The 25,004-nt window shown below is 40.4% G+C and overlaps 1 protein-coding gene across 3 annotated transcripts in view; it reads left to right on the plus strand.

Moving 5' to 3' along the window:
• Nucleotides 1–25,004, plus strand: part of PLOD2 (procollagen-lysine,2-oxoglutarate 5-dioxygenase 2) — a 282,208-nt gene that overhangs the window by 234,787 nt on the left and 22,417 nt on the right. For 2 of the 3 annotated variants that reach the window (XM_082248892.1, XM_082248890.1), the window contains exons 11-15: nucleotides 1,450–1,554; nucleotides 11,452–11,577; nucleotides 15,118–15,259; nucleotides 17,056–17,118; nucleotides 22,908–23,021. In XM_082248892.1, the coding sequence (XP_082105018.1) occupies nucleotides 1,450–1,554; nucleotides 11,452–11,577; nucleotides 15,118–15,259; nucleotides 17,056–17,118; nucleotides 22,908–23,021 (550 nt within the window). The remainder of the gene's footprint in view (nucleotides 1–1,449; nucleotides 1,555–11,451; nucleotides 11,578–15,117; nucleotides 15,260–17,055; nucleotides 17,119–22,907; nucleotides 23,022–25,004) is intronic. The other variant, XM_082248891.1, reaches the window with a different exon arrangement.

The following is a 25,004-nucleotide window of genomic DNA, read 5'->3' on the forward strand; positions in this document are numbered from 1 at the left end:
AAAAGTCGCTGTACGGCAGAGCAATGCGCTGTGCTGCTGTATAGTGCCATGTGATTCTGTACAGTGCACTGCAATAAAATGCAGCATGTTTGCATTTTAGTGCAGCATGCTGCAGCACAGCTCTGTACTGCAAGAAAAGAGAAACCCACCACTCTTTCTCCCTCAAGAGAAATACGGGTAGGGAAATAGGATTTGAGGGTGCCGGGCATAAATTAACAAATATGCAATATTAAAAGCGAATTCATTTTATTAAAAATGGATAATATCTTTAACAATACATTGCTCCAAATGATGTATCTCACTAAGTGCAATCAATTCCAACATATGTGGGTAGTTCTGGATCTATGCATTTCGCCCAGACATGGGGGCTTCTTCAGGATTCAAAACTGTTGAAGTAACACCACTTCAATCTTTAGCAAGATGTATCACAACCTGGAGGAAGAAAATGCCACCAGCTTGTCTGCCCCATCTACCACTTTCCTTTTTTCTCCATTTCCCTACCCCTATTTCTCTTGAGGGAGAAAGAGTGGTGGGTTTCTCTTTTCTTTATCTTCACAATGAGGGATAGTGCTTTGGCATACAATTTAAATTTTTCTCTAGTGACAAAGCAGAATCTCTCCCTATCTTCCCCCTATTACGCAGCTCTGTACTGCGTTGCAGCGTGAATGGGAGACACAGGAAGCAATTGTTTTATGTAGGTCCTTGCTTGTGTTGCAGTAAATGCAGTAAAAGGCCTGTCAACACATGTGTGAATTTTTACACTTTGATCTTACAGGGTCAGGCCACTTAAAGGTTATTTTTTTTAGCTTTGAGTATATGTTGGTAAGTTCCATTACAGTATGTACTCTCTTCTTACATTTCCTTAGAATTCCAACATCGAGACCCTCCCATCCAAGTTCTAGCTATGCATGCCCTATGCCAAAGGCACTTGCGTTTCCTGAATTTAGCCTACTACATTAATCATATTGAAAAGGGAAGGAGAATTCAAATACTAATCCCGAGATCATTTTGTAAAGGCTGGTGGACCTGGAAACTCTTCCTTGGATATTACCAGAGAAATCTCTGTGACCTATAATAATAAGCTAGTTTATAAAACAAGTTGCCAGCATCTACTGAGATTCCAGTTTTTGTTGATATTACCTTCATGCTACTGCAATTTTCTAGGCTTTTTTCCTCTGGTTTCTCCATAACCAGATTCCTTATTTCAATGCTATATAAAAATGTAGAAAAAGCATTTACATCTCTAGCTTTCTTTACTAACATTTTAGATTTTTTTTTAAAGACCCCCTAAACAGGGTTTATGTTTTTGTGTAATTGTTACGTTTTGAATTCAATTACTCTTATTTACATGCTGTAAAATAGCACAGAAACACAGTTCATGAATCCAGTATTTAAAATTATCTGTAATTGTTACATTTTACTTTAACACAGTTTCCTTGTTCTGTTTAGGGACATTTGTCGGCAGGATGAGCAATGCGACTATTACTTTAGCATCGATGCTGATGTGGTTGTGACAAATCCAAAGACTTTAAAAATACTCATCGAACAAAACAGGTCGGTGTGTTAATACAATATATACATTGTAATGAGTAGTAAAATCCTTAAGTTTCAAAGAAATGTTTACTTGTAATTTTACAGTGAAGTCTTACAGAGATCTTTCAACAGCTGCCTAATGAACATTCTTTTGATGCACAATAAATAAACTTTCAGTTCATGTAAAGTGATCCAGGGAAAGAAATGTTGGCTAACTTACAATCATCCTGAAACAATGTCACCTTTTAAGTTTAAGGATACAGTAACAATAATACTTCCATCTTTTAGTGCAATAATTATTTCTATGTAACCCTTTTACAGAAGGTGATAAAAAATGATTATATATATTTAAAGTGTAGTAGAACAATATATTAATGAAGTTGGTGGTGATGCCATAAAGTTGCTTTTCGTAGTTTCTGGTGTGCAGAAAGCACCTCCTGGAAACCCCTGCCCCAACTCAATTCATGTATTACATTTAAAAAATTGGTGTATTTTGTATCCTTTTCTCTGTATGTTGCAGAGGATACTCAGCAAATTAGTAAGAGGAGTTTGAATAGCAGCATAGAATGCAGGCAGAGGATGCCTAAAAGTAATATTCCTTAAGTGGTGTGATATTGCATTAGGATGCTTCTATGTAAAGGCAGGCCTAATGCTTCTTAAAACTACCACCAAAGAGACTAGTGTACATGTTCTGTACCCCACTTGGCTCCCTTAAGTACCATAATTGTACCAAAGTAGAGATTATTGAGATTCAGACTTCATCAGCCAAAATGGCGACACCCAGCAGGACATCCTGTGTGAAGACAAAAGGTACTGTATACTGTAATACTACATGAGTTTTAATCTGTTTTTACTTTGTGTGGGTGTCCAGATGGGGACTGTAAAAAAGATGCAGTTTCAACAATTGGTTAGCTAATGGCGAATAAACTGATTCATTTTCAAGAGAATTTTCCCCAAAGCTGCTAACATCCATCATCCAATCATGTGCAAGCAAAAATTCTATTTTGTTTGATTCTTTGCAAAGTAAAATTTCAACCATCTTCACTAAGCTCGGGGGAAGATTCCCTTGCAAAGTGCAACTTCCTTTGCAAAGTGAACAGCTAGGGAAATCAAAATTAAGCCTCCCTCATTTTGGAGCTCTGAGAATCTCCATCAATTTTCTGGCTAAGCTTGTACTATTCTATTCTGTGGAATGACAAATATATACATTTTATGGCAGTTTTTTTCAAGTTAAACAGTTTGTTTATATTTTTTTTTAGCTGTATGCCTGAAGTTTTAGGGGCTCTTCATACCAGATGTGTTGAGCTGCCCTAGGCATTCATGCACAACTTGGTCCCAATACGTAAACAAGACCATATTTTGTCAGTTCACACCACTATGCTGCAATGGTATGCATTATAACAAAGTTCAGCAATCCACTGCATCCCACCACCTTGTGGCCAACAGAACTGTGTGAATGTAAATTTGTGACATTTTAATAAAGTTACAGATGAGCAGTACCACTGCCTTCAGATTATACACCAGCGACCATGCAATAGTGCATGCTGCTGGTGTGAACAAGCCCTTAACTGCAATCTATTTTTCATAAGTGTATTTTGGTTGTGTGTTGGTTCTTTTTGAGATGGGATAGTAGAAGAGAAATTCTGCCAAGGCTTTTTTTGTCTGTACTTCTGTTGTAGGCGTATTTCTGTTGTGGTGTGTTGCCTGCTATCAGCTAGCGGAGCAGAGCAGCTCCAGGCTCTGGAAGGATCCTGACAATATTGTAGGGATCCACCCAACTGCCCTGACTGACAGTTGACTCCACCTAAAATATCAAGAACTATATGGAAAACCTGCGCTGGAGCATATATATTCTCAATAAGCAGCTGCTTAAGCAATTGTGACACCAACAGCAAAAGTATAATAGTAATATAAGGAAGCATCGCTAAATAAATAACAAAGTGATAAAGTATTAAGCCAATATGAAAAAAAAAAAATAGTGTCAAGATATATGTATAAAGTGACACCAAACCTAATTTTGTGACACACCTAAAATAAAAGAAAAGCAATTAATCCATAAGAGCCCATCCACAAGGGCAATAGAAAAAATTTTTTTGAAGAAAAGTCCAAAAGAAAATATTTAATCCGCAATCCAGTTGTCATAGGGGTGTCTCCACACTCCCAATTTTCTGTGTTTCCACCACTGAGTGACACCAAGCAAATGATCCTCTTACCAGATCCGGTGGACCATCCTATAAAAGGTCAGATGCACTTATTAAAATCCCTTTGAACAGAATGGTTCCAAATGCCAGACATTTGTCCGATCGGGGTTACTCCATCAGCATGATTAAAAATAAGATATATGTACGCCCATAGTGTAAGCCAGAATAATAATTTATTAAAAAGCATGATAACAAGCAATGTGATACTTTGAACCGGAACCACACTACAGAGTCAATGGGCAGAAAAATGTCCAATCCGCATATGATGGTAAAAAGAAAATGCTTTCCCAAAGCAGCAAGCTGTGTGGCCGCACCAGAATCCATACGCCGGTCGGCGAATATGCGTGATGATATAGTGTCGTAGCCACGCACAAGGCACTTCGTCAGAGATCATGACATCATCTGAGCCAGTTCCCCCCCCCCCCCCCCACAAAATCCCTCTGACAAAAACGTGTTGGGCATGGCAACGATGCTACTTCATGCTGATGGAGTAACTCTGATTTGACACGTGCCTGGTGTTTGGAACCATCCTGTTTGAAGGGATTTAAGCACATCTGACCATTTAGTTGATGGTCCACTGGATCCTTTAAGAGACTCATTTAAACTTCCGGTTCCGGCGCCACATGAGGAAGGAGTGAAGGGCAGCGGCTCCGGCATAATCGGCATATAAAAACGTAGCTATACCGCTCAAATCGCCTCGGCGACCGGCCCCAACCACCCCTAGAGGATCCGCTATCACTGCCCGTACGGATGGACCGCTTTGTGGTCCACACTGGGTCCGGAGCCGCCACTCAGCCGCGCCAGGACGTCTCACAGCAGAGAGCGCCCTCCTCCCCAGGCATCATGGCCGCTGCTGAGCCCATGGATGGCGCGGTCTCCCCCTCCTTGCCGGCTCCTCTCCCGGACACGCCGGAGGATGCACAATGCCACAAGATGGCTCAGGCAGTAGCAGCACTCCTGTCTCCCACCATAGCGGAGGCTGTGGAGAAGGCGGTAGCAGCGGGCATTACACAGCTCCGTATGGACATTGCTGATCAGAGCAAACGCCTCACAGAGGTGGAGCACAGGGTCTCGGACATTGAAGATGAGCTCCAATCGTCCTTCACCAAGGAAGCCAAACTTGCTCAAACTCAACATTATATCCTTGACAAGCTGGATGACCTTGAGAACAGGTCTAGAAGGAATAACCTTAGAATAATCGGGCTGCCAGAATCCGTTAACACCGGCATGCTTACAGAGGTATGTGCCACCCAGATCCCGCGCGCTCTGGGCATTACCGCCAACTGCACGATAGAACGGGCACACCGTTTGGGTGCCCCCTCTAATGACCGTAAGACCCCCCGCCCGGTTATCGTAAGATACCTCAACTACTCGGACAGACTGTCTATCCTTAAATCTTTCAAAAATGCAAAGTCACTTATACTGGATGGTCATAAGTTACTGATGTTCGCCGACTACTCCCAAGAAGTCGCCCGTCGGCGCAAAGCTTTCCAGCCTTCCTGCAACGCATTGTTTCACAAAGGCATAAAATTCACGCTGGCTTACCCCGCAATTCTGCGGTTCACCGACCCGCATGGAGAAGCGTTGTCGTTCTCCCATCCCGATGAGGCGGCTGACTACATCAAATCTCACCTGCATCTCAACTCGGACACCCCTGCTGCTCCCTCCCTATCCCCCTCCGCGAGAGACCTCCTGGGCCCCGGCAGAAACTCGCCTAAAAGACCCCGTGTGTCACACAATTCCCGCCAGGGCAGACCGCGCTGAGATGCGCCTGTGGTTTGTATCATGTTCTAACTTGCCATTTGGGTTTGCTATCGGGGGCCCTGCTCAGTTATAACAGATCTGATATTTCTATATTGTACTCTTTGCTCCTGCTTTTGATCTCAGTGATCGTTAGCAAGCCGTTGATGCCTGACATGTTCCTGTCACTTTGCTCACTGGTTTGCTCTCGACTTGTCGTGATGCTTTAATCTATGTTTTTTTCTTTGTTTTTCCCAGCCTTACCGGAACACTGGTCCTCTCGCTATGGGCGAAGGGTTTCCGTTTATTAGTGTCCTCCGAGTGTGTTCTTTTTCCTGGGAGCGACTATACCATTTCTCCGATGGCGAGTGGACCCAGCCTCAACGCCGGTAACGCTGCGGGCTATGTGAGTCTCATGTGGAAAAAAGAGAAGTCAATGCTTATACTCTTGTGTGTTGTGATGTATTACTATTCACTATGTTATTGCTGGTTTACCCCTGTTCCAGCTTCCTTAGGCCAGGTTAGGGCCGTATCCATACTCACCTCACCAGGGACATGGTATATCACCCTTAAGTGCTTTTGTACTGCCACATACAGCCAGTGGCTTACCCTCTCCCCTCCCGCCACCTTATCAATCCATATTGTAAGGTCTCTTCCTTATGATCCCCCTTAATCTCCGGATAGTCTCCTGGAATGTCAAGGGCCTTCGATCGTCTAATAAGCGCATGGCTATCCTTAGGCAGTTAAAGCGTCTCAAAGCCGACATCGCCATGTTGCAGGAAACCCACCTTTCCTCAGCCGATATCGAACGTATGCGCAAGCTTTGGGTGGGCCGAGTCTATGGCTCGACCGCGCCCAAAGGTAAAGCTGGTGTTCTCATATTGATACATAAACGCCTTACACATGATTGCACCCCCCTATACACCGATGACCAGGGCAGGATACAGGTCCTTAAATTATCCCATGGCCCTAAGGACATCATCCTGTCCAACGTGTATGCCCCCACACCTCCGACGCACGCCTTCTTCCATACCCTCACGGGCGTACTGGCCCCATACGCCCACCTCCCCCTGTTGGTTGGTGGCGACTTCAACGTGGTCATGAACCCTACAGAAGATAGGTCACTGAAGTCACCTGTAGGTGTCCCCCATGCCCATTCCACAGGCACTACGCTGTCGGCGTTTGCTGACAGTCTTCATTTGACTGATGTGTGGCGCCTAGCGCACCCCACAGACAAAGAATATACCTTCTATTCCTCCCCCCATGGCACGTTTTCACGCATAGATTATTTCCTTTGCACCGCACCCATCCTTCCTACGCTGCACGACCCTTCAATCTCCGATCTGGTAATCTCTGACCACTCCCCCCTTTTGGTCGACCTGTCCTTGTCAGAATCGCCCTCTGCCCGTACACCCTGGAGATTTCCGTCTTATCTTGCTAATAACGCTGACATCTTGTCGATCCTGACCCGCACCTGGGAAGAATTCCTGCGTGATAATGAATCTCACTCATCTGACCCTGTCTTGCTGTGGGAGACCGGAAAAGCTGTCCTTAGGGGCAGAATCATCGCTTTTGCGTCGGCATACAAGCGGACTGCGGAGACTAAATATCAGACCGCTAGCGCCAACTTGCGCTCTGCCCATTCCGAACTCCTGCAGCAAGATACTCCTGCCCGCAGAGCCCGCTGGAAGGAAGCTAAGCGATGCTTTGATGAGTGGGCAATGGCACACGAACAATTCCATCGCTCTGTCCAAGATCTCCAATACCATAAGTACGGCAATAAGTCTGGCAAACTTCTGGCCCGTTTGTGCAGGGGCCCCTTCACTCCAACCCATATCACCTCCCTCAAAGACCAGTCGGGGGCATTAACTGACACCCCGAAAGGGATTAACTCTGTCATGCAGCAATTTTATGCTAAGCTATATGGCCCTGATCCGATAAATGTCGAGGAAGCCAATAAATTTCTAGAGGAGGTTCATCTTCCACGGGTAACGTCAGATCAATTGTCTGCCCTGAATGCGCCCCTCACCACTGAGGAGGTAATGTCTTTCGTTGCATCCCTATCCCCTGGCAAGGCCCCCGGACCGGACGGGTACACGTCCGAGTTTTACAAGCTGACCAAATCCTTGCTTACCCCCACGTTGACTAATGTCTTTCAACATATCATGGATGGAGGGAGGTACATGCCCACGGGCTCGCAGGCTTTCATAAAGCTCATCCCGAAACCTGGAAAGGTTGCTACGGAGCCGGGCTCCTATCGCCCGATTTCACTCATCAACCTAGATGCTAAACTTTTATCGAAAATTATAGCCTCCAGATTGGCCGTGGTCATGCCATCTCTCCTCCATCCATCCCAGGCGGGTTTTACCAAGGGGCGCTCTGCGACGTCTAACATTCGCAAGGTCCTGGCAGTATTGGCGCAAGCACGAGCCGACCCCTCTAACAACTATGCCATTATCACGTTGGATGCCGAAAAGGCATTCGACAATGTTAGTTTCCAGTGGCTGCGCCTGGCCCTCCAAAAATTCGGCTTCTCAGGCCCCTTCCTCCACCTCATATCGGCGATGTATGCATCCCCTACGGCTAATGTTGTAACCTCTAATATTATATCAGAACCCATCCCCCTGCACAAGGGGACCAGGCAGGGCTGCCCCCTCTCCCCACTATTGTTCAATTTAGCTTTAGAACCCCTCTCCAGACACTTGTCCTTCACTTCCCCCCTGAAGGGCATTCGGATTGGTCGAGAGGAAATTAAATCTACCCTATTCGCAGATGATATTCTATTGTTCACCTCCGACCCGGAAAGAGACATGCACCATGTCAAGGATATATTCGACAGATTTAAATTGTGCTCAGGTCTGCGAATCAACTACACGAAGAGTGAAATACTTCCTCTCGGCCAACTGCGCTCTCTGGGGTGGACCTCGAAATCCCCCTTTGCCATTGCCAAAACCAGTATTAAGTACTTGGGTATTCATATAGGTAAATCACCCGACTCCCTGTATCAATTAAACTATACCCCATTGATAGCGAAACTGGCTGTAGAACTAGATAATTGGGTCTCCCTTCCGTTGTCTCTCCTAGGCAGGTGTCACCTCTATAAAATGGTCACGTTCCCTAAAGTGTTATACCTCATGCAGACACTTCCACTGCTTATTAAACACACTGACATTAACACCTTACACAAATCCCTTTCCAGGTTCTTGTGGAAAACCAAAAGGTCAAGGATCTCTCTCCCCAAACTATACCCCCCCAAGTCACTTGGGGGCGCAAACCTACCCGATATTAGACTGTACAATTTATCTTGCCTGTTGAGAGTGGGTATGGATTGGCTAAAGGGGTCTTCTAGGTTCTCAAATTTTTCTTTGGAATCGCAAATCCCGGTCCCTTTTTCCCTAGCAGGGCTCCTGCATAGCAAACTAAAGGATCTTCCCCCGGATCTCAGGTCAAATATCTTGTTCCGAGATACTCTTGTGGCTTGGAGGGAGATTAGAAAAAAGTTGGGTCTGCCGCAGTACATATCCCAACATCTCCCTATAGCGGGAAACCCGTCCCTGTGCTTAATGGAACTGGAAAGCGTCTACTCCACCTGGGCCCAGGAAGGACTAAGGACTTTTGCTCAATTATTTGACTCGAAGACGGGTGCACCTCTCCCCTTCGAAGACCTGCAACACCTGTATAAACTCCCTGTTCACCATTTCCTACATATACGTCAGGTCACCTCCCATGCCATGGCTTTGTGCAGGGACAGATCAAAGCGATTCCTGCCTTCCATCTTGGATACCATCCTATCTGTGGAACATTCTAAACTCGCCCACGTCTACCGTCCTCTTCAGGCCACAATACTGGACACACGACCGGACTTCACCAAATCTTCATGGGACAAGGCCCTGAATATTACTGGCTCCAAGTGGCTCTTGGTAGCGGGGTATATCACCACTTGTGCCTTCAACACTAACGAATTTTGGAGGGAGCAGCAATTGAAAATACTCCACCATGCCTACTCTCCTTTCTCGTCCTCTCCCCTGCATATTCCATTCCAAGGATGCTCCTGGTGCTCAGCGCACCGCCCTACGTTACACCACCGGCTGTGGAGTTGCCCGATTGTGTCTTCCTTCTGGAACAGTGTGGAACTTCTGATACATAGGGTCACGGGCCTCCAACCCACGAAAAATCCCCTTCCACTGTTGTTTGGACTTTTGGACAATAACCCTCCGCTTGCTTATGTCACACATGATAAAACCCAGGCGTCTATACTGCTTGCCCATAAAGCCTGGATCTCTACGTGCCTAATGCTTGCCCGTAGGACTATTCTCAGACACTGGATATCCCCCTCCCCACCCACTGTGAAAGAGCTACAATCGGAATTGGATAGCCTGCTTACCAAGGATCGTCTGGACCTGTCTGTCTTCAAGTCCAACCAAATTAAGTTCTGGAGGAAATGGCAGGCGTACTTGGTCCTTTTCCACCCGAACACTTCTCCACCTCCATTTACCTTAGAGGCTGATACGGCTCACTAGAATACTCCCTTGACTCCCACTTCTCTCCCCCCCCCCCCCTCCTCCTGGATTATGTAGATGGTTTCAATTACCCTATACTATTACTACCTGCTGAAAGATCATCTAGCCTTGTCCTTGTTTCCCCCCTTTTTTCACCCCTCTGGCTGTAGTTGGTCATCAAACATATGTGATATACCTAGATAACTCTTTGATACTGATATGTCTGATAACCTGGTCACCCCTCCCTCCTTTCCTTACCCCCCATGTTCCTCCTCCTTCCTTTCCCTCTCTTCCAGTTCTACTGCTATACCCCGCTTGTTCCCTCTCCCCGCAGGGCATTCACTCTGCTCTCGCCTCTCCCACTCCCCCCCCCTCCCCCCCCCCTTCTCTCTTGGCTGACATTAGTTATGGTCTGTTGACACCTCGGTTCATTTGCTTTGATTTCAGTTGTATGGGCCATTACTCCACCCACTGTATACCACACATGTTCTACTGTGTTACTTTTACACTCGTGTTTTTGAGTGGAATGTTGTATAATTTGTAAATTGCTGAAAAATCAATAAATATTTCTTTAAAAAAAAAAAAAAGAGACTCATTTATTTGGTGTCACTCAGTGGTGGAAGCAGAGAAAATTGGGAGTGTGGGGACACTTTTATAACAACTGGATTGCGGATAAAATATTAATTTTGCTTTAAACATATTTTTCTATTGCCCTCGTGGGTGGGCTTTTATGGACAGAATGCTTTCCTGTTGTTTTTTCTTTTTTTTTCAGAAATTTTTATTGAAAATTTTCAGACATACAGAAATATTTACATATCAACAAACATCGTTGTGACATGAAAAAAGCATAGAGCAAATAACACAAACAAACAAGATATTCTCCATAACAAAATTATCAGCATGAGCAGGAAATAAGCCCCAATTGAAGTTGTAACCATGGTGATGGGAGGAGACATGGTGATCCCTCTCCCCCCCAGGTACCCCCATCTGGGAACAAACTGTGCCAGGGAGGGCGACGGGCTCCACTATGGGGATTTTTACATTCATGCTTTCCTTTTTTTTGTGTGTCACAAAATTAAGTTTGGTGTCACTTTATACATAAATCTTAACACTTCAGTTGAGTTTTCATTTTGCATATAAGTTTAATTCAGAATCACTTGGTTATTGATTTTGCGCTGCTTCCTCATATTATTATTATAGTTGACTCCACCTCTCAGCATGCTGAGAGATCGGTCAGTGGTCATGTGATTGCTCAGTTCATGGTTCTGGAGCCGAAGTGGGATGGTGGCATCACAGTATGGATGGATGTTTATTTTTTTCATAAACCTATATCTCTTTTTTAACTGATCCCACAGCCTGACAGTTTAGTAACCTATTTAATTCCTTACCTATAGGTAGAGTTATTGTATCACTGTTTTTTCTGATTTGACTATAATACAGCAGAATAACCAAGCTTTTACTGTTCTTTCTTTCTCCAGAAAAATCATTGCACCCCTGGTGACCCGTCATGGCCAACTCTGGTCAAATTTTTGGGGTGCCTTAAGTCCTGATGGGTATTATGCAAGATCAGAAGATTATATAGATATTGTTCAAGGCAATAGAGTGTAAGTAACCTCATACTGAACTAGCATCTGTGCATGTTTTTGCTGTTCTCCCACCTTAATAAACCCAATAGCTGTCTTTTTTAAGGTTGTTATCGGCAACTTGAAAAGAATAGTACCATTTGTAATAACTAAGTGAACAAAATCCTTCTTTTTTGGTATTTGAGTCACTCCAATAAAGTGGTACTACCTGCTGGGCATTTGTAACAATGCAGACTCTCCAAAAGTTACAGAATAAAGTTCTCTACATACTTACTGTCTATATGAAATTCTGCATTACTTTACTTTGTTTAAAGTTTTTAGATCTACCGCATTAAAAAGGGCAAAATATAGGTTTCTGTGAACCGTCTAGAGAGCTATGAAAAGATCTCCCTTTAGGTATAGTACACCTAGCGATATAGTGGATGGTGCAGAACAGCTCTTTGTTACTGAGTGGTTCACGAAGCCTAGAGAAAAAAATTAATAGTTTTATTTTGTAAAATTACCAACTGTCTTGATATACATGTTAGTCACGATTGCCACCTTTTTAAAGTATTCGGCCCCCTTGAACTTTGCGACCTTTTGCCACATTTCAGGCTTCAAACATAAAGCTATAAAACTGTAATTTTTTGTGAAGAATCAACAAGTGGGACACAATCATGAAGTGGAACCAAATTTATTGGATATTTCAAACTTGGTTAACAAATAAAAAATTTAAAAATTGGGTGTGCAAAATTATTCAGCCCCTTTACTTTCAGTGCAGCAAACTCTCTCCAGAAGTTCAGTGAGGATCTCTGAATGATCCAATGTTGACCTAAATGACTAATGATGATAAATAGAATCCACCTGTGTGTAATCAAGTCTCTGTATAAATGCACCTGCACTGTGATAGTCTCAGAGGTCCGTTTAAAGCGCAGAGAGCATCATGAAGAACAAGGAACACACCAGGCAGGTCCGAGATACTGTTGTGGAGAAGTTTAAAGCCGAATTTGGATACAAAAAGATTTTCCAAGCTTTAAACATCCCAAGGAGCACCGTGCAAGCCATAATATTGAAATGGAAGGAGTATCAAACCCTTACCAATCTACGAAGACCTGGCCGTCCCTCTAAACTTTCAGCTCATACAAGGAGAAGACTGATCAGAGATGCAGCCAAGAGGCTCATGATCACTCTGGATGAACTGCAGATATCTACAGCTGAGGTGGGAGACTCTGTCCATAGGACAACAATCAGTCGTATACTGCACAAATCTGGCCTTTATGGAAGAGTGGCAAGAAGAAAGCCATTTCTTAAAGATATCCATAAAAAGTGTTGTTTAAAGTTTGCCACAAGCCACCTGGGAGACACACCAAACATGTGGAAGAAGGTGCTCTGGTCAGATGAAACCAAAATCAAACTTTTTGGCAACAATGCAAAACATTATGTTTGGCGTAAAAGCAACACAGCTCATCACCCTGAGCACACCATCCCCACTGTCAAACATGGTGGTGGCAGCATCATGGTTTGGGCCTGCTTTTCTTCAGCAGGGACAGGGAAGATGGTTAAAATTGATGGGAAGATGGATGGAGCCAAATACAGGACCATTCTGGAAGAAAACCTGATGGAGTCCGCAAATGACCTGAGACTGGGACGGAGATTTGTCTTCCAACAAGACAATGATCCAAAACATAAAGCAAAATCTACAATGGAATGGTTCACAAATAAACATATCCAGGTGTTAGAATGGCCAAGTCAAAGTCCAGACCTGAATCCAATCGATAATCTGTGGAAAGAACTGAAAACTGCTGTTCACAAACACTCTCCATCCAACCTCACTGAACTCGAGCTGTTTTGCAAGGAGGAATGGGCAAAAATGTCAGTCTCTCGATGTGCAAAACTGATAGAGACATACCCCAAGCGACTTACAGCTGTAATCACCGCAAAAGGTGGTGCTACAAAGTATTAACTTAAGGGGGCTGAATAATTTTGCACGCCTAATTTTTCAGTTTTTTTATTTGTTAAAAAAGTTTGAAATATCCAATAAATTTTGTTCCACTTCATGATTGTGTCCCGCTTGTTGATTCTTTACAAAAAATTACAGTTTTATATCTTTATGTTTGAAGCCTGAAATGTGACAAAGGGTCGAAAAGTTCAAGGGGGCCGAATACTTTTACAAAGCACTGTATATGCAATATACGCAAAAAGTGGTTGAAGCCACAATATACACAACCGTATATCCTAAAAATTTAGCAATAATACATTATAATAATAATTTCATAATTATTCAAAGTCATTCCAATAATATAAAGTCCGTCTAAGTGCTCTTAAAAGGGTTCCAGGTGCTCATACACTGTGAGAGTGCTTCCAGTGCTTGTGGATATAATTTCACCCAAAAAAACAAAGCCTTTTATCAGACCACATTGTTTTCCTGAAAATAGCGCTCAATCGCGCTTTATAATGGCTCATGGTCAAGGAACCAACACTCAAACCACCAGACTTCCTCATCAGTCAGTGATTCCCATGGTACAAAATTGGATTATAATAAAGCTTTATCAAACTTAGACATTGGGAAATACCAAAGAGTGTCTGCAGGGCTCTCAAGCACACCCAAACTTAATAATGTCACTGCCTTAACTCTGTCCGACACGTTTCCCCATAATAGGCTTCCTCTGGGATTGGAGATTAGGAGATTACTGGAGACTGGTGCCAAGGGATAGAAACTAAGAACAAAACAGATTTTGTAAGAAGCAAAGTTCTAAGTAGTGCTTTCGTGTAAATTTAGATGAGTAAATTAGTAATGCAGCTTTTTGCGACATAATGGACAGAGTTGGGCACAAATTAAATTTCAATGGATTTAATAAATGCTAGACAAAATGTCATACTGTATGTGGTTGGGAGTCCCTCACCTCTACTGTTGACAAGCAAAGCTCTTCATTTATATACTGTATCTGTCCCTGCAGACAATAATTTTTTTTTTTAACAATTAAGACTAAGTATTTGTACTACTGTTTGTGCTACTCTGAAAAATTAGGGACTGTCCCCGAAAATTTATTATAGTTGACAATAATACATACATACACATCACTTGGCTACACATGCCTGCCTGAGGCCCCAGTGCTATCAGCAAATAAAATGCAATATGCTCTATTGCACTTGGCAAAGCTTGGTTTCATTAAATAAATGTCTATGAGTAATTCATATATCAGATTGGATTTCTGCCTTGGCAATGAGGAGACTGAGGAATGGGGGCAATCTTGCTTACCAAATACAAATGACCCTCAAGTTATAGAGAAGTCAATAATATTGTATAGGAAGCCAAAGCTCTATGGATTGGCACACTCGATCACAGTTGGCTTCCAGTCTGGAAGCAGTATCTAAGGCCATAAGCCTTTTCCTCCTCTTAATTCGGCAATTATTCTCAGGCTTGCAAGGTTCTCGGGTGCAATGTAGTATATCTACACCTGACAAAAATCTGTTCTATGGAATATAACATTGATCTCACTAGTGAAACAAACACATTTGCTCTTTTTAAAGTAAAATAATGGCACCATCATCTAACACATTTCTTACCGTTATTTCATGCAGAGGTGTATGGAATATTCCATATCTGGCCAACGTCTACCTAATCAAAGGAGAAACTCTTAGGACTGAACTAAAAGAGAGAAACCATTTTATCCTGGACAGGTTGGATCCTGATATGGCACTATGCAAACATGTCAGGGAAATGGTAAGGTTGTGCCCAGGTTTGGTAACAAAGCTTTGTCTATTTGTACACATTTTGTCTAGTCTTCCATGTTACACATTATTCTAAAAAGTACGAGCCAACTAAAGTTTGCTGCTAAATTATTTCCAATGTTGTGCAAACATCTGTTTTCTGCACCTACATGATACACTACTTGGAAATATATGCTCATCCAACATATTATGAGCAAACTGGATATGTGTGTATACTACTGAGAAAGTAAAATAACATAAGAAACAAGATGCTATACTTCTAAAGCTGTGGCCAAAAGTTTTGAGAATGACACAAATACATTTTTACAAAGTCTGCTGCTTCTGTGTTTTTAGATCTTTTGTCAGATATTACTATGGTATACTGAAGTATGAATACAAGCATTCCATGGGTGTCAAAGGCTTTTATTGACAATTAGATAAGTATGCAAAAAGAGTCCATATTTGCATTGTTGACCCTTCTTTTTCAAGACCTTTGCAATTCGCCCTGGCATGCTGTCAGCCAAATTCCGGGACCCATCCTGGCTAATGGCAGTCCATTCTTGCATAATTAATGCTTGGAGTTTGTCAAAGTTTTTTTTTTTTTTCACCTGCCTCTTGAGGATTGCCCACAAATTCTCAATAGGTTTAAGGTATGGGGAGTTTCTTGGCCATGGACCCAAAATTTTGATATTTTGTTCCCCGAGCCACTTAGTTATCACTTTTGCCTTATGTCAAATCGCATGTCCGATCAGACCAATGTGAGTGTGGGCTCAGTCTGTAATTACTCAATCAGCATTACAGAGTGATTTCCAGCCTTGTTCTCGTCAACACTGACACCTGTGTTAACGAGATAATCCCTGACATGTCAGATGGTCCTTTTGTGGCAGGGCTGAAATGCAGTGGAAATGTTTTTTGGGGGAATTACGATCATTTTAATGGCAAAGAGGGACATTGCATTTTTTTTTTTTTTATCACTCTTCATAACATTATGGAGTATATGCAAATTGCCATCATAAAAACAGGCAGCAGACTTTGTGAAAATTAATTTGTGTCATTCCCAAAACTTTTGGCCAGTGCTGTACATGACCCACTTCCTTGCAAACCGTAATTATGACCATTCTATATCAATATTTAAACTTGTATTGTTTATTATACACATCCACAAAATATTTAATGTGGCTTTTTGGTTGAATTTAGACATGTATTTTTTTATTGTATGAATTCATGTTTGTGTTAAAGTTACATCTGTATGCACAATTCTGGACAAATATTTTGTGTTTTGATTATTTACTAACCTTACTGTATATTATGGTTACTGAACAGAATTATTCTTTGTAAAGTCACCAATTCTTTTTTTCTTCTAAAAATTGTATTGAATTGTAAGTTGGCAAGTATTTCAAGCTTTAGTCATTTTACATTTTGTAGCTAACTGCACATCTCTAATGCTTTCTATCAGCTCTTTGTATCCATCATTTCTACCATCGCTAATGGCTTGGATATGCTTTTCAGCTCCCATGGTTAAGCAAAACATTTGTCTTTCCTTGTTCGCTGCTCATTTCATTTTTTTTTTTTCTAAAGAGTATCAGCCTGAAAAGTTGGTCAGCAGGCATGGCAAGCCATGTTGTGTGTCAGACATAAGCTTTGCTTTAAGCTGCATGTTGTCCATACAGCTCCAATACAGCTCTTCAGCCGCCATCTTAAGCTGTTATTTTTGAATCTGTGTTTTCATGTTTCCACAGTCAATCTAGGCAAAAATTTAAGGGAAAAGAGGATATACAAGTCAACTTACATGATGCTTCTTCATTTTAGAGTTTACAAAGACAGAAAAACTCCCCATCTGCGGAATCATTCCATATGTTCAGACCCCCTAAGGTTTTTTTTTTTATATTTATTTCTTCTTCTAGATCTGGTCTGTTCTCTTGTTTTTGATCTAAACAGTATTCATGGCTCACTTTGTAGTGATTATTGGCAGAACAATTTTAAAATAGTTTACAGTAACCTCAGTAAAAATATATAAAAAGGGTACAAAGATGATTTATTTATATATTTTTGGTATGGATTTTTCTAATATGAATAAAAGCTTTAGGCTAGTTTTAAGTCATTGTGTTGCGGTAATGCACCGTGCACATGTTGGCTCATTGTGGTGCCATTCATTTTCATAGACCCTGAGGCAATAGATTTGTACGCACCACAACATATTAGTCTATGTTGTGATGTGCAGTGTCTAACTGCTTGGTAATACCAAACATAAGAAGAATGTCGACTGCACTCCGGCATTAAAGGCATTCAAATGACTTTATTAAATAAAATTGTTATTCAATGTAACAGACATCATGGCCATAACATGCAACAAGGAACGGTTGACCCGTTTCACAAATAAATTCATAACCATAACCAGGTCATGACAATGCGAATTTATTAGTGAAACGCGTCAACCGTCCCTGGTTGCCTGTTATGTCCATGATGTCTGTTACATTGAGCAACAATTTTATTCAATAAAGTCCTTTGAATGCCTTTAATGCCAGAGTGCAGTCGAAATTCTTCTTATGTTTGGTATTACTCGAACCATGGACTAGACGTGCATCCGACCTCAAGGTTTAATATATATATATATATATATATATATATATATATATATATATATATATATATATATATATATATATAATTATATTGTTTGGGGGTTCTGTAATTTTCTAGCAGAAAATACGAGTTTAAACTTGTAAACAGAAAGTTCCAGAAAAGGCCTGGTCTTCAAGTAGCTAGAGATAAAAAAGTCACTTAATTTTGAAACAATGTTTCAGTTCTCTCTTCGAAGTCTGTCAATATTACTTTGATAGTCTAAAGTGAAAGTTTCTCTAGCCAAGCCAAAAATATTATGCAAATGTTATATCTAATATGGCCAGCTTCATATTCGAATTAATCCTGTTGGCGTTTGCTTTCCAAGCAGATGGCAAACCAGATATAGTATTCAGTGCTACAATGTTGTAGACAAAAGCTCCTATGGCACCTTAGGCAAAGATTTCAAAGTGTTCTCCCACCCTTCAAGCTGAGATGGATGGAATTGCAAATCTGCACATACAGTGGTGGGGCCAGTGCTGGGTCCAAAAATGACAGCTGCTGTCCACTTGTCCTCAGGTAGCTACCTTTTGGTCTATGAATAACCAAAAAAAGATGAATAATTCAGGTCCCCATTAATATAATCACAACAATTTTTTTAACTTCGTTTTGGAAATAAAGTAATTTTTTTTTTTATAAATAAAATATATTTTTTTAGCTTGGCAAATGTGCAAATTTAATGCTGCATCTTATCCTTTTTATAAAGCCACTAGAATGTTTTGTCTCTGTTATTTTTAATTCAGTACTACAAAACCAACAAATTCATATTTAAAAAAGGTAATCTACTTATGATTAAAAAATAAATAAATCCGAAAAAAATAGGGAAGAAAGGGATGAAAGAGTCAATAAAACTTTAAAAAATACATTGGGATCAATAAGGGACAAATATGTTTGAAAAAATGTTTTACACTTTACACAGAATAATAGTTAATAATAGTTCTGATTGAAGATTTCAGTAATGTTTTATATTCCTAAATGCATGTAGAGCAGGACTGGAAACATTGACAGTTTAGTCCTGCATATTACACTGGGAAAACATAGTTCTTGCAATGCCTCATTTCGCCCTTGTATGTATGATGATGGTGTTGGTGTTTTTGTGTTTGTCCTATCACTGTCAGCACATTTTTTATATATATATATATATATATATATATATATATATATATATATATATATATATATATATATATATATATATATATATATACCTAGCTTAAGTATCTGTTCTCTTGATGTCGGTTGAGTCATCAGAACTACAGGTACATAGGCAACCTAAGATAAATGAAAGCCTGCCTGGCTGACTCATTAGGTACAAAGCATGCCTTAAACTTGAGACCAATGGCAGATTTAATTTAAGGTAATAAACCTAGATTAAGCAACTGGCACACACAAGTTATGGCACCCACAGCGTCACAAAGCTTACACCACGGCCAAGGATTCATGCTACACTTCTAGCTACATGGCTTTGCTTAAGTATTTGTGTTTCTCAAACCAGTATTAAACTGGGTTGAAAAGTTTTTTTTGGTCCCAAAAACAGGCTAAACATTTGTTTTTTGGTCTTCGACTACTTATTTTTTTATTTATTTTTTTGCACTCTTTGGAGCCTTTTTTTTCTTTATAAACTTTTTTTTGTTCTAGAAAAGACTACAAATCAGATTCCAATAGAAGCTTATTGCATATATCAAGGAACAAAGCTCAACAGTATTTCAGTTCAAATGACACATTAGCTATTCAGCATATATAATGAAAAAGTGGCACAGGGCCTGTAAAGCATATTAAATCAAAGATAGGAGAACCAACATTGGAACAATTACAAAAGTATCCAGAACTGGTAGACAAGAGGTGTATAAAGAGGAAACCTCAAAACATTGCAGTGTTTTAGGAGATAGAAGATAAAAGGAAGTGAAAAGGTAAAAAGGGAAGAGAGAAAGGCACAAAAAAGGAGAGAGAAAGAAAGAAAGGAGGTAGACTGCTCTGGGTAAGCCCTGGGCCCAAGTTATGGTAGCCATGAGGTCATGCATCAAGTTCCAGGAGGGACTCGTCGAAGTCTGGTGGAAGAAAGTGATCCACCCAGGGCTGCCAGATTTTGAGGTGTTTGGAAATGTTATCCTGAATAATTGCTTAAATTTTGCTGTGCATCATAGCCTGGGTGACCCTATGTTTAATTTCAATGGTTCAAAGGGTGGGGGACTTCCAGGCATGTGCTATGGTTTTTTTGGCTGCTTTCAGGAGTTGCAATATGAGGCGGAACTGAGCTCTAGTGCAGTCCAAGGTATTGTGATCCAGTAACACAAGTGATGGGATAGGATCAAGAGTGGTGTTAACCAGGATGGAGGCAATTCTGAAATTGCTCCACGACTGGGCACACCCACCAGATAAGGAGATGAGTACATTCTTGACCACATACATGGAAGCACAGTGGGAAGTAACCGGGTAAAAATTTGGCGATCCTTATCAGGACCAAATACCAGCACATGGGCGCTTTATAATTTGTTTCAAGCACTAAAATGTTCTGAGAGGAGGATTTAGTGGTCGCCCAAATAGCATCCCAATCCTTTGACTCCAGATCAACCTCAAGGTCTCTAGACCACTGTGCTGTTGAAGAAAGCATACTAGGCAAAGGCGATGTGAGTTGGCTATAAATACGTGATATACCTGGGGCATGAGTTGCATATACCTTCATAAAGGGACAGAATAGTGAGGGAAGAGTGTGTGCGTATGATGAACCTAAAAAAGTGAGCAATCTGAAGATAATGAAAGTATTCCCATGGCAGGATCTTGTTCTTGTAGTGCGGCAAACGTTTTTGGGTCATTTTTTTTTTTACCAGGTTACATGTGCTGAGAATTTTTTTTTTTCTAATGTTTTAACTCAGACCTGCAAAGTTATGTTGCAGTCTGGAAAAAAAATGAATCAGATGAACATTTTACTTCAAATTCTGTTAAGCATACCCCCCTATTTGTAAAGGTTGCCATATTTCACTAAACTGAACCTTGCAAGCCATTTATTTTTGCTGACACTTTTTTTTTTTTTTTTTTTTTGCTTTTTGGCTACTTTTTTACTTTTTGTTTTAAAATGATAAAATGATTAATGAGCCATATTGGCTATAAGAATCTTAAGGAAAGACAGAAATGGTCTTTAACACTCGGTTATGTCTTGCCCCTTGAGTATATTGTGTGGTACTGCTGATAAAATCCACACAATACATCTGCTATATAGTCATAGCCATTTCCATACTTAGATTTTTTTTCCCAGACTACAAAATGGAAAGTACCTTTTTTAAATTATAATTTAACAAAACTAATTGTGAATAACATAAACATGTGAGTAACTGTTGGTCTGGGAAAAAATAATGCTAAAACATTTACCTTCTGCTGATTTAATATAGGTGACCATATTAAAGGGGTTGTGCAAGTTAAACCTAAAAATCACAGTCATTAAATAATTATTATAGTAGGTTGAGCTATGTTTTATTCTTGTTTGTAAATTACTTTCCCAGTTAGTGCAGTTCTGTATAAGGAAAGGAAGATGTTTGCAGGTCTTCCTTTGCGCTTCCTGCTTACAAATTAAAGTCACTGGCCGTTTGCATAAGTTTAAGTGTATGCCTGGGCAAATGAAATGAATGAATATATATATATATATATATATATATATATATTTATATTTTCAGTACATCTTTGCAATACATGCACATTTTCCTGTGTGTATCCCTTTAAAAATGCTTCAAGGAGTGTAGGATTGGGGTACTTCTCCCCCCTCATTGGAGTGCTGGGCTTTGGAGGGGGCAGCAGCGGGTGCCTCTGGCTCTCAGCGGCTCACTGAGAGGCTGAGCCAGCTGACAATCCAGGCTTCTGGGCAGATCCCTACCCTGGACCGGCTCTGTGATGTCAACGTTGCTTTAGACTGCTGTTGGCTGAAAACGGGTCACAAACGTGCAAAACGTACTGCACTCCTGTGATCCATAGAAGTACAGCCAAAAAAGCTTTGGCTATACTTCTCCTTTAGTGCCCACCAGAGGAAATGAGTGGATGCATGCCTTGTAGTGGTTAACTCATCTCTTCATTGTGAACTGTAGATGTGAATTACTGAGAGTGTGTAGGGAAACCATTGCTGTTTTAGGGCCATGTTTTGGAGGTAAAAGGTTTACACATTATATAATGCGGCCATAGTACTTTATATTATGAAACTATAGAACATTATATAAGGCCACTATAAAAAAGAATACCAAGCTGAAACAATTATATTATCCAGCAAGAGCATATACTTTTACCACTGCAAGAACATATTATACAATGCTGACGTAGATGTGTTTTATCAAGTCACAACAGCATTATACTTTATATACACCTCCCCTTTAGGCAAGGCGGACATGTGCAGAGGTAAAATGCAGCAGAAAAACACCTTTTAATTGCCAGAAATCCAGTGAGCTCCTAAACCACCTCCTCTTTAAGCTCACAAGATAGTGTGTCTGTTGCTGACAATACTGCTTTGGATTTCAGTGCAACATAGGCAGAGTTGTCAGCTCAAACAGGAAGTTAGGAGCCCACTGAATTGCTGGCAGGATCAAATGTATATTTTTTTTCTTTGCAGCATTTGTGAAGAGATCAAACATGCATATATTGCAGAGATGTACTCATTTGTAATTTTTTTTAAATTATTATTTTGCATAGATGTACATGTTAATATCGTATGCTCGGCTCAACAAAGCAACCCCTTTAATGTGTAGTTGTAAACATTTTGTGCCTCTACTTTGCTTTATAACTGTAAAATTAAGTTTACTAAACCTTCCTGAAGTGCAAGTCATTCTTATTACTTAATCATTTTAACTGTAGAGGAACATTGAATAAAGCAAGTTGTAACCTATTCACATGAAATCTTTTTAATCTTTCGGAGTTTACATAAAAAGGTCAAAAGGGTAATTTTTTGGCTTTTTGACATTGCAACTTTATTTTCCCCAATGTTATGATTTTCCAAAGATTTTTTATTTTTTATCTTTTGCATGGTTAGAGACTCTAACTAATATGTTTCCCATTAATTATCTTAGGGTGTTTTTATGTACATTACAAATCGTCATGAATTTGGAAGACTCCTTTCAACAGCTAACTACAATATTTCCCACTATAACAATGATCTTTGGCAAATATTTGAAAATCCTGTGGTATGTATCCAAGAGAGTTGTGTTCTTTTTGTTTTTTTGTTTTTTTCATTTTTCTACCTAGGTATGTGCATGATTTCTGGTTGTAAACCAACTGAAATTGTGGTTTATTCAGAAGTGTTTTTCTTGTGGGTTTTTTTTTTGTTTTCATTTAATTACAGGAATTTTTAGGTTTGCATTATTCTCATGACCAATGCCAGGATCTGTTATATTTCATTGTGCCACTTTAAATCAATGCCCTAAATTCCTGTACACTGAAAAAAAAAAAGAATGGGTTGCATTTTATTACAGCCCACTGTAAGGATGAAGAGTTAATATTGTGTGAATGAGCCCTAAGAGATGAGCATGACCTAAATAGTTCCATGTTTGTTTTTGTTTAAATTCTTTCGGTGTATAGTTTGCAGTTATATGTCTAGATAAGGTAGCCATATTTTATTCATTACATTTTATTTATGTAACTATAGTGTGTAATTAGCACCTTTCTAAAGGCTAAACTACCCAAGGGTAGTCGCCACACTCTGTGTGAGGTAATGCCTGGATGCTCACCCAAAATGAAATTCATAGAAATCTAAAACGGGTATAGAGGCACTCAAGGGTCATGCAACAAAGGTAAATCAAAGCAACAACATTTTATTTTCCATATTTCGATAGAGCTCAGTCAATCTGTGGGTGGATGATGAAGTGTGTGTGCTTTTATACCTGTTTTGCATTTGTAAAGGCTAAATTTAGCAATTTAAATTCCACAGTGCTGAAATAAATGTGCTGAAAATGCAGTGTTTGGCGAAAAGAAGGTACATTTTCCTGTAGCATGAGCTTAAAATCTCCCATGTAGTTTAGAACTAACTTTTTCTCCGAATGCAATCGGTTATGGTTTCAACTAGCCACATATTAATGCCTCCCTTCTGTGGGGGAAGGCTTTTGTAAAGCAAACAATAAAACTAGTGATGCAATAGAAGCTATCACTATATTTGTCTGTAAACATTGATTGGTGCATGAATCTCGAATATCAGACAATCAATTGCATCTTTAGAGATTTTAACAGATGTTCATTTTAAAGTGTTTTTCCTCTTTTGCGGTCAAATTTGAGCAGCCCCACTAGGTTTATGTAATCCCATTCACACAGTATACCTAAAATGCAAAAATAAATACGAAAAAGGTCCACCCTAATGGCGCTCAAAAATGGACCCTGCCACTACGCCTCAGCACTACCTATATGTCAGCAGAAGAGTAATTACAACAAAAAACTCAACAACAATAATGAAATAAATGAATTAATAAAGCTGCCACTTTCTAAAATGGAAATAAAAAACAAGTCTACCTCCTATAGCAGTAAAAAGAGGGTTAACAATGGCGCATGACATAAACACGCATGACATAAACACCGTGATCAAGAGTGGATAAATAAATAATAAATACTGGAGTCCATAATAAAGGTAAAAATGAGTTAAAGTTCATATAGGTGACAATCCTGATGTTTTCCATTTACCACACCGTGTGAGCAAGTAACACTGCTCCCTATAGGTAATTCACTCACCAGATAATTGGCATGTAATCGCATATCCAGCAAGATGGGAGGAAAGCTTTAGACCGGTATAATATCCATATGAGATTTTGCCAGCTCATTGGCACTCCTAGGGGTAAAGGTCTTATCCGATTTGTATAGCTTTTGTATTGGGATCTGTTTCTCTGATCCCCTTCCTTACATGAGCAGATGGGTAGCGAATTGCAACACACTTTTTTTTCTCCAGAAGACTCAGGCATAGAGTTAATCGCTGGATAAATAGGTGACTCCAAAGAAGAGTCCAGAATAAGCTGGAGAGAGGATATTCAGAGTGGAGAGGTTGTACAGCAGATTCCAGGTTGGATACTATACCCGTCTAAAGCTTTTCTCCCATTTTGCTGGATATGCAATTATATGCCAGTTATCTGGTGAGTGAATTACCTATAGGGAGCGGTGTCACTTGCTCACGCGGTGTGGTGAACAGA

The sequence above is a fragment of the Pelophylax lessonae genome, assembly GCF_965119305.1.
Source record: "Pelophylax lessonae genome assembly, chromosome: 3".
Lineage (NCBI taxonomy): Eukaryota > Metazoa > Chordata > Amphibia > Anura > Ranidae > Pelophylax > Pelophylax lessonae.